This window comes from Mycteria americana, chromosome 3, assembly GCF_035582795.1.
Source record: "Mycteria americana isolate JAX WOST 10 ecotype Jacksonville Zoo and Gardens chromosome 3, USCA_MyAme_1.0, whole genome shotgun sequence".
In the NCBI taxonomy this organism is placed as follows: domain Eukaryota; kingdom Metazoa; phylum Chordata; class Aves; order Ciconiiformes; family Ciconiidae; genus Mycteria; species Mycteria americana.
This window is the reverse complement of record NC_134367.1, coordinates 125,268,877-125,285,957: the sequence shown is the minus strand read 5'-3', so window position 1 is coordinate 125,285,957 and position 17,081 is coordinate 125,268,877. Positions and strand designations below refer to the sequence as shown.

General features: G+C 36.1%; 1 protein-coding gene across 1 annotated transcript in view; it reads right to left on the bottom strand.

Annotated features, from left to right (window-relative positions):
• TASP1 (taspase 1) overlaps positions 1-17,081 on the bottom strand; it is a 90,531-nt gene that overhangs the window by 18,463 nt on the left and 54,987 nt on the right. The window contains 2 exon segments of the mRNA XM_075496898.1: positions 438-548; positions 9,705-9,815. Of these exon segments, the coding sequence (XP_075353013.1) occupies positions 438-548; positions 9,705-9,815 (222 nt within the window).

Below are 17,081 nucleotides of genomic sequence, written 5' to 3'. Positions count from 1 at the left end.
TGTTATCCTGCAAAAAGGAGGAACAAAGAACATTTTAGATAGCATTTTTAGCATATAAACCACTGAGAAGCAGTAAACCGTCATATGCATTATCCCTAGCTAAAAATGCGATTCTTTCTATAAGGAGCATGCCCTGTCTCACCACAAGCAACTGTTACTCCTATGCCATGGTTTTAGAAGGATCCCACACAACCCTCTGAATCACAATTCTGCTCAGAAATAACGAGTCAGAAAGCATGCTCTTTTCTGCAGTTTTAGAGAACAAGGCTAATACTACTATTTCACATTCTAGAGTTTTATAATCTCAAACAATTTCAATTCCTTTTTGTTTTCTCTGTGGCCTTTGAACAATGGTAAACATGCACAGACAGTTTTTATTTCATCTTTCACTTTGAGTTAGCACCTAGCTCAAGGAAAAATGAATAAGAATTTCTTACCTAGTAAAGTAGGCTTTTCCTGTGATGATTCAGGCTCTGCTGAACACCTGCAAGACCGAAGAACTATCACACCTCCGAGTACACCATCTTCATTGGCTAGAAAAGGTGAACCTGGGTAAAATCATTGGGGACAATTATTTGCAATAGGAATAGTTCCTTGGGTATTTTTATTTCACTTTCCAGCCTTCCCCCTAAGCACTGAAAAGACTGTCAGGTCAACCAGTGCTTTTACAAAAGTATCAGTTTTATTTTTTCTAGTGTTTCTACCAAGTAACTTTCTAAATGGTAATCTACTAATCTACCAGTAATCAAAAAAGGAAGAAGAGCTACATGGAATAAAAAAAAAATATTGGAAATTACATTTGTGAGTACAAAAGCATTTGTTCTTGCATCAAGGAAGATACAATAATGAAAAACAGAGTGTCAAGTTTAAAAAAAAATCATACCTCAATATTTAGTTCTTTCTGTACTATAATTAATATAAGGATGGCCACATATGAAAAAAATCAAGCAAATTTGGGTCACTTTTACAGCTTATTCATTTTTCCCAATTTAAAGCACTTCGTACAGAGACATCATCAAACTGCTATAGACTGTCTTCCTTGTTGTTTTATTAATATTAGCAGAAAAGCCAAAACACATCCTACTTTTTAAAGTGGCTTTTCTGTTGTTAATTTAAGACATATGATAGAAAACATCTTCTATCAGAAACTGGAAAATTTTTAAAGTTAGCTGAATCACAGAATCATAGAATCATCAAATAGTTCGGGTTGGAAGGGAATCAAGTCTAAAGTATTCTTTTTCTGGTTTGTAATTTGAAATGAGATTCCTATACTTTTAAATGTCAAAACAATGGTATGAAATCATATGATTTAAAATGTCTTGAGCCACAAAATTAACCAAGTTCTTGCACTTAAGCCCAAATAGACCCTAGTCACACATTTGCAAGACACTGTGATTTAAAGTTGAACATACAATTGCAACAGGCTTTTCATATATTTCAATTATTTTCTTTTAAATAAATTAGTATACTATGTCTACCATACAGACACTGTAAAAGGATGTGCTGACCACAAGAACTTTAGAGCAGATCTACTCATCAGCCTCCTTCAATTTGCCCATAGTTATGTGTATGATTAAAATTACTCCTTTAATGCAAACAACAACAACAACAACAACAACCCAATAAGAACCAACTTCAAGTTTTACTGTAAGGAAAACTAAAAGTTTTACCATGTGTTCTCTCAACGTAAGAGCAGCCATGTTCAGAAGTGATACAAGGTGGTCATAACAACAGAAGCCCATATCACAGGAAGATAACAAATGTAGCATGCTTAATAAACAGTAATACCTTATTTGACCTAACACAAACTGATATTATCTTTAAAGTGCCATTTGCTTTGCACAAGAACTATTACTAGGTGCCAATTACACCTACTGTATTACTCATCGACTGCGACCAAATGCCGGTGAACCAAGAATCCAGCCAATTGTAACATAATAGATAACAAAACAGGAAAATATGTTTGGTTAAAAAAGAAATGCAAGGCTTCGGAAATTGTAAAGAGTTTTACCACCCAAATCAAACTCTTGTACTCCATGCTTTCCCAGATGTTAATTTTATCTCTTATACTCTCACTGCATTACACAAACGCTGGCTAAGTACATAGTATGATTTCTGCAAGCAAATGAACAAAAAAAGTGGTTTTCTTCATAAGGGACATGCATCCTTTAATCTTTACTTCAGAAACTCAGGTACTTCAAAGGCAATGTCTTAACTTGAACTTGGTCTGCGGACCTTATCTTATATTCAGTTGCATAAATTAGTCAGGCTATAAGTCAGGCTAAAAACCTGTTTTGGTTTTGTTTTTTTTTTTAAATAAGCAGTGTGTCTCCTCCTCTTTCAAGGCCTGTGAAAGGTTCTTTCAAGGTCTAGTGAAAAATGCTAATAATCTCTTTAATTAGAATGGTTTAAAATGTTCTACTTCAGCAGAACACAAACAGCAAACTGGCTATTTAAAGCATATAGCATATTAAGGCCATATTAAAACACTAAGACTGTATAAACGCACATAAAACCAGACAGCAACTACTGATTAGAGACTTGATGCCACTAACGCCTGCTTCTAGAAATGCTTACATCAGGTTAATTGCTTACTTGTTTTTAGTGTTTTTCTTTCTTCCACGCTCGGGAAAGAATAGATGGAAGAAAGTCTGTAAATAAACCAATCATAAATTTCTTCATTTTCCCAGTATTTTTGTCAACTATGCACCATCATCAATGATCAAATTTTCAATAATCTGAATAATTTGCACATGCTACGCTCTCTCTTTTTAACCTTTAAGAGAAGACTTGGCAGTATATTTCCTTCCATGTAAATGGTCTGCAGCAAAACACATAATGCTACATTTTCATCAGAATCCTTTCATTTTTACAGAGATTGCAGAAACAAAACATTCGTCTTCTTCAGTGGAGTACAGAATGAGAAAAGTAATCACTCAAAGTATGTGTTTTGGGACACTATTTTTAAAACGGGGTTTAAAAAAATAATTTAAAACTTGAGCTTCAAGCACATAAGACAAACTCTTAAGCTTACAATTTCATCCAAAAAATGGATGCTCTACCTATACATGTACAACTATGCTCATGAGAATCCCAGTTCTGCCAGCATAAATAGCATTTATTTATTTATTTTAAACATGCTATTCATTTTATTACCCTAAATATGTACACAATTGTTTTCTGAACCAAGTTACTTTCTTTAATGATTATGCACCACGGAAGCTTTATTACCAGCCCACAAAATTCAAAGGTTTTGCAAGTCCATGCTAAACACTCAAAAGCTAGAAAACTGACTGGCTTAATTCAGCCCTTCCTGAAGCACATTGCCAGTCTGCTGTTATTTCAACTAGAAAACTCAAGAAGATTAATAGCACTGTGCATGATAAAAGCATAATAAAAGCGCGATAAAAGTATGATAAAGTATAGTTTTAACTTCAGCACTCATAAAACACACTAGATAAGCAAGACGCTGGCTTCTTTAGGAATAACACAAGTTAGATCCTTAAAGTAAGGACAAAAGTTGGTTAGGCCAAACAAGACCAGGTCTTACTGCACTAACTTTGTAAGAACTGACCATAACTGTAGTACTGGGGTGATACAGAGATGAGTAAAATGGCTGAGAGTGATTTGTAGTGGGTAATTTGAATGGAGTATTAAACCAGGGAATATCTTAAAAGTTTGTGTATTGCAAACAAAACAAAGAAGAGAGGGTGCATTATCTCCCTCTTAAATCACAGGAAACGCAGCGTTACTTGCCCAGTGGTGCGCAACATCAAAACCCAGAACCTACAGGCTGTCCTCATTTGCAGGACCTTGACCAGTATACTACAACACGACAATGAAAACGATGGGATTATATTGGCTTTCTTGTTCCAGCCAGCCATGCTTTGGAGCCATAGCAACAGAGATTGAGCCAAGACACAGTTGCAACTCAAGAAATTACTGAGATTGAGTATTTTCAGCTGAGCTACTGAAGATTTTTTTTTTTTTTTTAAAGCACAATCCACAGCCGAATTAAAATAAGTCTGAAACAAGAACATATCCCTTCTTCTCACCTCCAGACACAAAGAGCAAATGAAGACATAGTCACTTGCAAAACCCCTGCAATGGTTCATGATCTTCTCACCCACACCACTTCCACGGGCCGTCTATTTCCCCACTTCTGCGGGAGGTTGCCATCCACAGAGCCATCCAAAGCAAATTGTGTGACTACTCCCTCATCCATTCCAATTGCTTTCACCAGCAATTTCAGCTAAACCATCTCAGTGCAAAATCAGCAACAATATGGAGTGTGTGTCTAACTCACTGCACTGGCTAAGTTGTGGGGAATCAACCTCTAAATAGTGGCAGTAAAAAACAGTCGCCTACAGTAATAACATTACAGTATTCCACACTACAATAAATTCAGAGAGATTGTGTCTCCTCCCTTAAAAATCAGACTCTAAGCCAAATTAAATACACACTGAACAGCACATTCTTTAAAACAGAGAATGTATTTTATTTTCCAATTAAAGCAATTCAAAAAAAGTTAAAAGAGGGATTCAAATATATTAATATTTTTTTAAACAAAGATATTTCTGGATATGCAGACTTATTACTGAGGATTACAATTACACTAAAGAGTGTATTCTAACACAGCAATACAGTGCAAACGAGTAGGTCTATGTTAAGCAAGATTCTAGACATCTGAACACTATGCATCCATTATTAAATCTGTAAAAATAATGGTACAAAAGTAGTATTATACTTTATTTCTAAACAGAATCCATGCACTGTACACAGGAATTAATTTGAGTGTTCTCAAAACACTGAATTCAAAGGTTAGGAACATATTTCATTAATTTAGTTCTAAAAATCATTGTGTTACAGCCAAGTCATTGAGAAAAAGAAATAATAGTGCAGACTTCTGTAAAAAAATAACAATATAGGTAATGGCACTTTTTCATATACATTATATTTAATTAGTCTTTAAACAGGAAGAGAAAAGGTGCAACTGAAATATGGCCATGTATATTCAAGTCATAATGGTTTCTCATTAGAAGGAAAAAGTAATTTGGCTGCCACACTTCTACATCATTTTTGCTCTCTCTGTACTCTTAAGAATGATAGATTTTGCTGTACAATTACAAATTCAGTAAAAATAAAACAAAATATGCCTACTAGCCAAAAATATTTTTTTTTACTGCAATAAAATAGAATTGCTAGACAAATCTTTGATCTAAAAGCTTGCTAATGACAAAACTACAGAAAGCTGGGGCTTTTAATACCATTTTAAGTCTCACGAAACTCGTCGTTCCTTCCCAGTTACACTGGTGTAACATTGAAGAATTTGGCATGAAAAATCCAAAGCAAAACTTCAACTACAACATTAACTCACAATGTTAGCACTGATTGGCCACACCAGAGAGAAGGGGTAGGAAAAAACAAACAAAAACCATCTTTCAACAGTTTTGGTTGAATCCTTACCTCCCTCAGTCACAAAATGATATTTTACAATACACATTTCCCTCCTTCAAAGCTCAATTATTCTATTATTGCTATCTGACATATAGAAAGTATTATTAAGTTTTTATTTATATATTTTGTACATTATTAATCTGTAGTAATGGTCTCTTAAAAATAAGCAAACATATCTTCATAGCAGCTCCACGTTCACTGATCTCATCGAGTTCTGCAAGAGTAACCACAACTGAACACCCAAGACCCGGGTTCAGCCTCAGATGAGGGATAGAGCATACAGATTTCACAAGTGTTAAGGCAAATAATGGCCTCAATATTCAGCCTTGCTCTGGAGGAACTACAGCTACAAGTGAAGAACACTTTCTTTTATGTCTCTTGTAAATTCAACTGCTCCCATGATGAAGACTGCTTCCTCCAGAGCATGCAATCAGTGAGAGTTTTTCATTTCTGAACCCGTGCTTTTTTCCCATTTGTAGCTACTGGACAGATCCATTCTAGCACAGATTCAATACTAAACTGTAAAACAAGTGTTTTATTTACACTTACCCAGCTGAAGGACTAACCAGCTGTTCATCAGATGTTTTAAATTCATACTCTTCCATAGCAGAGAAACCATTACCAGCTTCATTGTTTACATTAGCCTTCAAAGTCTTCAGAAGTTTAGTCTAAACACTGACTCTGGCGTGGTGTAACCAATTAAGTGCTTTAGCATCCCCCAGTTTTAAGGGAGTGCAGCTAAACAGTTCTAAACCTTCTCATGCTGTAATGTGAGTGAAATTCCAACTTTTTCAGGTCAATAATCCATAGCTCACCTATGCCGTCGGACTTTGTCGGCTTGCGTACAGAACGTGTTTCAAGTGAAGCTGTCTGCCACTCTGCTTCTGCTATGTATCCCACTAAACTTCAAGCTAACAATTTAAATAAACATTGGAGGAATATATAAGCACTAAATGAAGCCTGCTTTTAATTTCATGCACCATTATTTGTTAAATGTTTAAGCACAAGCTGTCTGAAACCAGAAATCTTTATATTTTATGATAAGTAAGTAATTTAAAACATCTGTTTAGAATTTTTAAAGAAGCTGCAAGGAAAAGCACCTGTACTTTCAAACTTTACAGATCAGATTTTAAGAAATTAAATAGCTGAGGATACCACTCTTCAATAAAATCCCAATACTTTTGATAAGGAGAAGCACAGTCAGGACCTAGACGAATGCTCATGTAAAACCACCACATTGTGTTAGTTTTTCAGCTGGTTTTATTGTACAGGTAACAAATAGGCCTATTCAATTCTGTCTACCATCAAATATAAACTTGCGAAATCATAAGCTTGCAGTGGATAAAGTAGGTTATATGAAACTTCAGGATCAATTCATTCTCTTCTCAAATCTTTTCCTCTGTGTCATGGAGAAGACATAATAACGATTCCATAGCATGCTTCCTCCACTATAAAACTACAAAGGATACTACAAAGCTTAGAGTGATGAAGCACCAAAATATAAAGTAACAGTAACACTGTGCAACAACAGTCACTGGCAGTCTTGTAACTGTTTAAGTATGAGGGGTTTTTCCCCCTCAACAAGCATAGCTCATAATTGGGAAATTCATATTGTATGATTCCTAACTGTCCAAACTCCTGCTCCTAAGAGAGGTATCTGACACAAAATTTTGACAAGAGTGTCAGCATTATCCTTCCGCTATTCCCTTTCTGCAGACATTGCTCATTTGTGAACTGAAACACAACTTAAAAATACAAGAATAGACAAACGTATTTCCACTAAGGAAAGACCAAATATCAGATTCCAACTATGTCTTTCAGCTCATTATTTTCTAATACTTTATAAGAAGCTTTAAAGTACAATTCGTAACGTGCCATTGTTAAAAGCCCAGATTTCCCGCCGGTGAGATGACACAAACATTTACTCTAAGTCTACATTCCACAAACTTGGCCACATTTGAAAGGAATGATGAGTAACAAAATCCTCTGTTCTTCTGTTTGGAAGGTATTTGTGTTTACAGAACACCATTCTTCGACTGTTTACCAAGCCTTTAGCACTCTTCGACTAAAGATATTAAGCCCGTTTGATTTACAAAAAAATCTAAATTTAATTTCTCTCACCTCCAATTCAACCATCAATTGTGCATTATCCATAGTAAGCTGGCTCTGAGAAAGGATGAGAGAAGCACATCTGTCATTAGTTTGCTCATCACCTGCTGTTCAAACAGCACTCACTGTTTAAGCCAGGCATTCCCTAGCTGGAAGGATTCCCAGGGCTCTGCGGAGACTTGGAGAGTTCTGTAAACAGGAAGCACCAATCTGATGGCAACTGCCAAAATCAGCTGTTCATCCCTCCAATACAAGTAACGCACATTTTGACTTCTGACAAAACATTCTAGCTCTGCTTTGTTAAAGTTGTTTTTTTTTTTTTTTTTTTTGGCCTTGGCCCATTATAATTCTGGTGAAAGTTTGACATGACCACAAAACAGGGCTTTTAGAAAGAATCCATGCCATCAGCAAGTAGGCTATTAGCCCGTTTTATCCTATTGTTTCACACCGGTAAGAAATCCTGCATCATACCATACATCCCAAGTTATCAACTAGCACATCAATGTCTATGAAAATTCAGAGGAAAAAAACCTTTTTAGTATAAACCTACTGTTTTAAGTGTAATGCATTTTTTCATTTTTTGCACTATATTAGCAAGACATAACTTCACATTCCATCTTCAGAATTGCCAAGATCCCCCAAAACTACACTACTGGTTACAAACTTAGTACTATGTCACATGTAAATAGCGAGATGTATCTGGATTTTCAGGTTTTCCTCAGTCTTCATTCATAGGACAGCTGAGGGCAAACTAGATTTTACATTTTCTCATCAAGACATGGAATTCAAATGCTTCACCTACACAAAAAAGGTGGCTTTATCATATTTTTTTCTTTCTTTTTTTTTTCCTCTCCATTTCAACACTGCCCCAAAGTACCACTGAGAAGGTAATACACATCCCTACTTTCAGATAGCAAAAACCTCCAGTGATAAGTTTCTGAAAATACAAATATGACCCATCACTAATTAAAACATGACATTTTAAAAAGGAATTATAAAACACTTCTCTTCACATTTTTATATCATGAAAAGCATTAATTTGATACTGTCTGTCATTCTTTTAACTTTCCTGTTTTGTTGGATTTAGTCTGATTTCCCAACTAAATTATCAAGTGCAGCCTTCCAATCTGAAGGTGACTTCCCCGCTTCCCCTCAAACAGTCAAACGTCATGTTGTCAGAAGCAGAGTTTAATATGGATTCAACATTATAAACAGAAATAAAGAAATTGCAACACGTTTCTTGCCAAGACCAAGGACAATGGTTCCTGGGTCCCAAAAAGGTATCCATATGTTCCTCTTTCAGTTCCAGTTAAGATACTATAAAAATGAGCAATACAGTGTACAAAAAGTGTTATGTTGTCTTGTCCACGAGAAATTTTGAAGGTCAAAATTGCGGATACTAAAACTTCAAAAAAATTTTAAGGGCTATAAAGACAATGCAAGTCAACATATGTGCCAGAAGCCTCATTGGAATCTATGCTATCTTCAAAAGTTCAAACATATCTATATGTTTTAAATTTCCATATTCATATTTTGCTTATGACTTGAAGAAAGAAAACAAGATCCATATTCACAAAAAATTAAACAGGTATAAGGAGTCATGTGTAATTCTCTCAAATCAAGGAAAAAATTTGTTTTTACCTTACAATAGCCTTCAATGAAGTCTACTTCACTTTCTCAAAAAATTAATTTCATCATGTAAACAGCAAACCAGAATTTGTCTGTCCGAAGCATTTAATTAGAACATGCAGTGGTTTTGAGGTCTATATTTATATTTAAAAAGGTTAACATGAATAATTTTTATTAACGCTCCTAAACCACCAATTCTAAAACATGCAATTGTACACCACAGCCAGTGATTCAGGCAGGAAAGTCTTTCTTCAAATCTCTCTGGGTATTCTATGACTCACATAACAATTCAGATATTTCCAAGGGTTTTCCTTTAGATTTCCTAAAATATTCTTCTATGGTTTGATTTAACATTGTTTAGGTGTAACACAACACCAAATTTGAGGCCAACTGCAACATAAGAGTTCAACAGAAATCACAAAAATAAGTATCTTAATATTATTTAATAAGGTTAATTGAATTTTAAACAATGTTATGCAATGTTTAGGTACTTAGCACCATACACTTACCAATAAACTTGTTTTGCATAGTCTCTAGGAGAGCTTGGTGGGCATCTTCTGTTTGCAAAGCACATGAACATTCTCTGGCCAGTATGGTTCGGACAAGGTGCTCTCCACAACCTAAAGAAATATTAAGATTGGGAATAGTCAAAATATAGATATCACTATGAAGAAACTCTGTCATTATTTTACACCATCACAGACAAAAAAAAAAAGGCATGACACCTGTCTGCCATTTTTATTTTTAATTTTTATTTTTTTAAAGAGAGTGACACTGAGTCACACGAAAATTCAATGATGTCAGCAGTTTTTCTCACCACTTTCCTGAAATTTGTACTGCATAAAGTCATAAACCAAAAAGGGTTAAGTACAGACAGAAGAAACAGAAATAGTGAGAAGAAACAGCGAGACTGTCTGACTTGTCATCTTTATCCAGATCCTGCAATTGTGTCTCAAAGAATCCACTTACTAATCATCACAGGAATGATCCTTGGATGCAACTCTCTTCAAACCAAGAACATCTTTAGTGAATGCCACAGTAACTCCTTTGCATGATGCAACCTTCTATTTAGTCCATCTGATTTAGCCTTTTGTCAACAAAGGAATACGTGGATTTACCTATGCTTTTTTGACAGGGTGGCTGCTCATCGGACCCCTAATAAAAATTCCTGTAAATTTTGAAGGTTTGTCTTTAAGAAACTAAAAAGCTCCAGCAAACAACCACTTATTGCTTCAGGGCTTTCTGTAACTATCCCCTGAAACCTGCTGGTGACAAAGACAGGTCATTAGCGCTACTCTTACTCTGTAGGAACACTGTCACACCTGCTGATTTTCTCCCACGCTCTTTCCCATTCCTGTAATGTGCTTTGGGACATACAGCTGTAGTCAAATGGTACAGTGCATGTTTATTGGATCAAAGGTTTCTTGGACAGGAAAACACACTGGTGATACCTTCTGCATATATACAAAAGTCCTTGTACCACTATGCCTCCCATTTGTTGACATTATTCCTCAATGGCAAGGAAGCAGATGAACCAGCTAGAAGAGGTCTAACCAAGCACCAGTTAAGCTGAAATGTCTTATCCAGTTAGGAAAAAAGGAAAAACACAACTAACTAATTTAACAGCTGTAATATGACAATAATTTTAATTATTTAAATTTAGGTGATTACAGTTTGATCAGACTTGTAACTTCAGAGTATATCAGGGCCTAAAACTGCATTAGACACCAGAATACATAGAGAGAAGTCAAATATAGTCAATTCCCAATTATCTATATGTATTTCTAGCAAATTTCTCATTAACCATGACAAGATGCAAGCACTGTGCTGGCTCCATACAAAAGTCAGCTATAATCCATGCGGACTTATTAGCTCAGGTGCAGCACTACATAAATACACCTACACGGCTTCCAGAGACAATTTATGGCTGGAAACAATCTAGCTGCTTTCACATGGCAGAGAGCCGGAGCTGGTAAGACATCAGACCTAAGCTGGCTTCAGACAAAGGCAGCTCAGTCTCCACGGATAACATTCATGTTACTGGAAGCACTAACAAGCCCAGAACAGAGAAAACTGAGCAACTCTGGCTGAAGCCAGCCTAGATCTGGCACAAAGAAAGTACTAATAAATAAACCCATCCCAAACTGGCTCCAGTGCAGCCTGCTGAGCGTCTCATCTCTGTGCTTCCCAATATGCTGAGTTTAGAGCACTGACTGGTTTTGGGCACAACATTGCATGAACGCACTTGGGCAGGTCTGGTGCTGTGTCTTAGAGTTACTCACAAACCGGCTTCTTGTTCTTGCCACCACTTTTAAGCCCTAATTAAAATGGCAACCTACTCCAAGAATCTCTCTTTCTGGTTACTTGTCACACAAATATACCCTTCCCCTTAAAGGCAAAGTGAGTTTACAAACACTGCTCTTCAACGACTGCTAACACAGAAGGGAAAGAAAAAAAAAAAAAAAAAAAAGACCCCTCACCCCCCATTTCCAAGATTAAAAAAACCCCTATGGAGCATTATATATGCATTACATGTCAGAGAATAAGCCCAGGGACAAGACTGCAGAAAAATTGTGTACACGTGTCCCACAATCTTCCTATATTCAGTCATCAAAATTACACCTTAGTCTTCCGTTCATGTGTTCCTTCTAATGGGCAGTGTCTCCTGATTAATACAATTCGGTTAAACTGAATTGTTTGAAGTGGGGTACTCTGGCATTGAATCTACATATAATTGAAAGACAAAAAAAATCCTTTGTATTAGCAAACAGCTTGAGTAAAAACCAGTTATAAATTTAGAGGAAAAGGAAAGAGCTGAAATACTACAACAATAACACAGCAAAGGGAGGCAGTTCTTGAAAGCACAAGAAAAAAAAAAGTGTTTTCATTGAGACTGTCAAGCTCTCCAGTTACTGAGAACAGCATCCGGGTTAGGATATTATCTTCAAGAGGCTCACACAATGCAGTGTCCTCAACAGCTGCTTACCAGGAGGGCCTGTCCATTCATTGCCTCATTACTTCCATGCTCAAAAGCTTTTGTCCACAATAGAGTTATCTAATATTTATTCAAGACAAAGTAACGTACGAAGAACATGCAAAAACTGCAAGATGCATTTTACCCATAGATCACAACATGGCTATCACTTTTTTTAAACCATGAAAATGTAAACATTATGAAGTTTTGCTGTAAAGAATAAAACTAAATAAGCATATGCTCCAGCAAAAACTTAGCAAGTTGAGTTTTTCTTGAAAAGAACCTGTTAACACCTTAAATATAACATTTATATCCTATGTGAGGTAAGAAGCATGAGACTTCGAACGTGAATCAAGCAAAGGAGACGCAAAAATCAGAGTGAGCCTATGCATCTCCTACGCATCAAGTAATAAAACCAGATGTTACTTCTTCACAGTTTTTAAGTAATTCCTAAATTGGCATCAAAAAGACAATAGCCATTTTTTAGCATGATGTATAATGTTATTTATCCCAAGAGAATGACTTTATTGAAGAGTTCCCATAACATCAAGTGTGCTAGAAAAAAAAAAAAATTAAGAGAGAGAAAACTTAATATGGGTTAAGAACAGCTGCAGCGCACTGATGTCATCCAGAATCAACCACAAGGAAAGCAGCCTTGCAATTCTACTAACACATCACACATCTCTACATCCCCACAGACAAAGTCATTTCTTTTTGTCATATTTATGTCAACCTATAAGGCAGCAAACTTACAGATTGCTGCTGGCAGCGTATGTAAAAATCTTTCAACACATCACATGCCAGCAATCTGCAGGGACAGATAACTAAGGAAAATAATCCCCCCATTTTGAAAAGAAAAATTTGTTACTGCAGTTTTTGATGTAGGAACATCTATGTTTGAACAAGAAAAATAACTAAGCAGTGTTTCACATACTTTGACCAGATAAAGGCTGAGAAAAAGAATTACCCTAATTATTCCAACAGAATTGCCCTTACTGGGAAAACACTGTAGAGAATACTAGGGCTAGACACAAAATAAATGTAAACAGAATTACAGTAATCAAAACCTAATTTATAACCTACAATATAAAGTTGTGGGTTCAAATTTATAGTTCCATTCACCTGTCATCTAACCACCAGCATTAGCCAACTTCCAAAAAAGTTTTACTAACACGACTCAAGACAGCAACTACAGTCAAAGCTACTTTAACGCATTTCCAAGTCATGCACATAAGCGGATGAAAATGTAAATCTGGTTCATTTGCTTAACTATCTCATGTTATACTATGTTTACCTGTATGTGTTATTATACTTTGTGGTTCGTCACTGAATAATACTGAAACCAAACCAACATGGACGCCTAATAAGAATTTTTCAATTCTACATTAAAGTCTCAAATGCACTTGTTTTAGTAACTTTCCTGTAAACAGAGTTTAAATCATTTTATTATCCTTTCCCAGTTAAGAGGATGACTTCTTCGGTAACCTGAAGCTTATTATATCTCAGAGACAAACACTTTGCAATGACAGACCAAAGCTTCCATAAGCCTTCACACAAGAGTGACTCAAATGGAGATCACTATCTAGAAAAATTTACTGGGTTAAATTAGTGCTTCTCACTGAAATAACTGTTTCATATAGTAAACAAACTATTTTCCTAACACAGTAATACTGTGCAAACACCATGTTGCCTACTCATAACCCCTCCACTGAGAAAAATACTACTGTTGGAACTACTGTTGTCCATGTTTGCAGAGGTTAAGTACAATTAGTTGCCCTCCTCTAGGATTACTACTGGCAAAGTGAGCAATGTTTCTACAGGAAATGTATAGTCTATTTTGATAAATAAAGACATACATGCAAAGACAGATATTTTGATGCAAGTTTCTAGCCTCCTAGGTTAAGGGGAAAGAAGTTTAAAAAACCCAGATTCCTAAAGGCTCCAGAGGTACATGGCAGCAACAGGCTCCTACGACAAGGGAAGCAAAGAAGGATAAGGCTCGACAGTCATAACGCATTTATTTTGCACTCAAACCAACATGCTTGCTGAGAACTAGAATCTAAAAAAAAAACCCCCAAAACAAACAAACAAAACCAAATAAACCAAACAACCAAAACTCAGGGGAAGGGGAAAAAAAAAAAAAAAAAAACACAACCAACAAAAACAAACACACCACCAAACAAAACAGAAAACCTGTCTTCAACCAGAAGCTTCTAACCCTGCCTGAAAACCACTTGGAGATCATACAGAAAACCCCTGATGATCATACAGAAAGCATCAGAACTGATTTTCAGAGACGCATATCTTCTTGGATCACACCACAATACAGCTTCTAATGCAGTGTTTCTTTCAAAGTGCAAAGCTGACCAGCAATGAAATATGACTTCCCTCTTCTGTGGGTATTTAAATGTTTTAATTTCTGAGAATAATACCCCTTTTCCTATTCAGACACTCCTCATTGATTCATACAAGGTCCCCACAAGAACAATCTGGGAATCTACAACCTCTTTTTTCATAGTCTCTTTTTCTTCTGTTATCCTATTATAACTTAACACTTATATACGTATCAGTAGTCCTCTCAAGTTACTATTTCAGCCCAAAATAGCACAGAAAAGCACAAAACCCCCAACGGACATTTTTTCGAGCATAGCAAAATGGTCGTTCCTGCAGTCCACGCTCTATGCACCAGATATTGCTGATTAGTGAATCAGATCAGGCAAACCAGAAGTACCTGTTATGTTGTACAGTGCTGTATGACAAGTGAGATACATGCCTTCTTGCAGAGGAATGAAAGACATGAACCAATCATGGAAACCTGTTACTATGCTGACAAATGACAATAATTTTTCTGCTATCATTCACAATTCTAGTAGTGGCCAGATACTCTAGAAAGCAACTCTTTGGTACCCAAATGTCACTATACGCCCCAAGACAAGAAACGTATCAGGGCTGCATACCTTAGCAGGCATAAATGTGAACTGTACGCCTTACTGACCCGCTTAAAAATTTAAGAATTTTTTTGTTACAATCCATAAAGTTACATAGAAGTACGTGCCCTGATTCACATTTGTAGTGTTTTCTGCATGTACCTGATCACATTAGTAATGAGCAAAGCTTAGCAAAGGCAAGTTTTATGAGCATATGAACCAGTGGCCATTATGCTGTAGAGCCAGGCCCAGTCTTTGCATTCCAAGTACTGTTTAGCTGTATGCATATAATGGTTTTTAAGCTCTAAGTCTTTCTGGACGTTTTGTTCTGTTCAACTTGTCAGTAAATGAAACCAATGTAATTCAACAGCGTACCACCGGATAGGTACGTACTGCAGCACGGTAGCTACGGAGACAATCCAGATGCTGTTTGTGAAAGTGTTAGTTGCTGAACTGAGAAAACAGGCAAGCCAGTAATGTTTAAGCTAGAGCTTAAAATTTTGTATGTTTCCTTCCTAAGTGATCTTTAATAGTTAATAGCTCTATTCTGCAGTACTTTGCTAGTTAGCCTATGCACAACTTTCACAACAACTAAGTTACTAGGGGTTTTTTGTGGGTTTGTTTTTTTATTTTTTAAGATTGTTAACATCTTTAATTTTCAGCTATTACATTGGATACTATTTTACACTGCATACTGTTTTGAAGAAAAAGTAAGAAATCTGAGCTATAATATTTAAATTTTAATTTAACCTTCTGTACCAAACAGTAACTAATACTCTACTTAAGTCATAGGTTATACAAACCTTAACTTGCTATAGACTTTGGTCCTTAATTTGAGCTTCATGCAAGAAACTAAGGATTAAATTACTGTTTTTCCCTCAGCATAGTGACTTCTCAAGTAGAGTTCTAATGCTTGAAATAACCACAACAAGAGGGGAAAGAACTCAGCACAATATAAGCTGAACATCCCATACAATGCGTGCTCTGCATCTTATAATGTTCTACCAATGGAACCAAGATGGTAAGCGAAAGGAAGGCCTTCTGCAAAGCAAGGGCTTCCGAGCAGCGTGTCAGAAAGAAATTGTTTTTCTGCTTCTTTTGATGGGAGATGCTTTCAAGTCAGGAAATTAGAAACAGGTGTGCCAGAGGGCGCACACACATCCATGCACCACACTGAAAAACACGCGTTTTCAATTTTCAAACATGAAAGAGACTCCTGTTGAATGGAAGGAGAAATGAAAATCTAGCTTTCTTTCTGCAAGCCATAAGCGGAGAGCTTATGGAGCTCTGACAAACTGCCGGAGCCTGTCTAGCTATTGAAATGTACAGTACCTCAACACAAAGTGTTGGAACTTGTTTTAAAGGAGTACAAAATGGAAACTTGCATTACTCACATTCATTCGAGAAGGGAAAAATTAATCTAGTTTACTGCCAAAGTATGACTCTTCTCTTTTCAGAAGCTCAAGATAGAACTTACAGGTTATCTGTATTTTATTATCTACTCCATACAGCAGAGTCTGAACCTGGTCCTGTTAACTTGTTTCAACTTTGATGTTGTGATTTTCAGTTAAATAGTAGTGCCTAAAAAGAAGTGTCAGTTAACAAGTGAAAAAACTACTATTTCTGCTTTATTTCCTGAATAACGTCTAGTTACGCCTAATGGAAATGCAGCGATACCTGTATTTTAGGAAGCTCTGGTTGTCATTACCAGCATCTCTAGAAAGAGCTGACTAAAAACTTGCAAGCGAATGAGTTTAAAAAACAAAATACAGTACAATAAAAATATTTCACTGGTAAGATACTGATACAGTTAGTTACATATTAAAATAAAAATTTAAAGTCTAATTCTGAAAAGACTTGAAATGCTACAGTCTAGCATAATGCACTACAGTACTAAATTAAAGCTGCATAACTTTTAGCTTTTTGTACTCCTATCAGCTGCTGCATCTTGCCTTCATACTAGCAGGGGAAAATTTTAACTTACT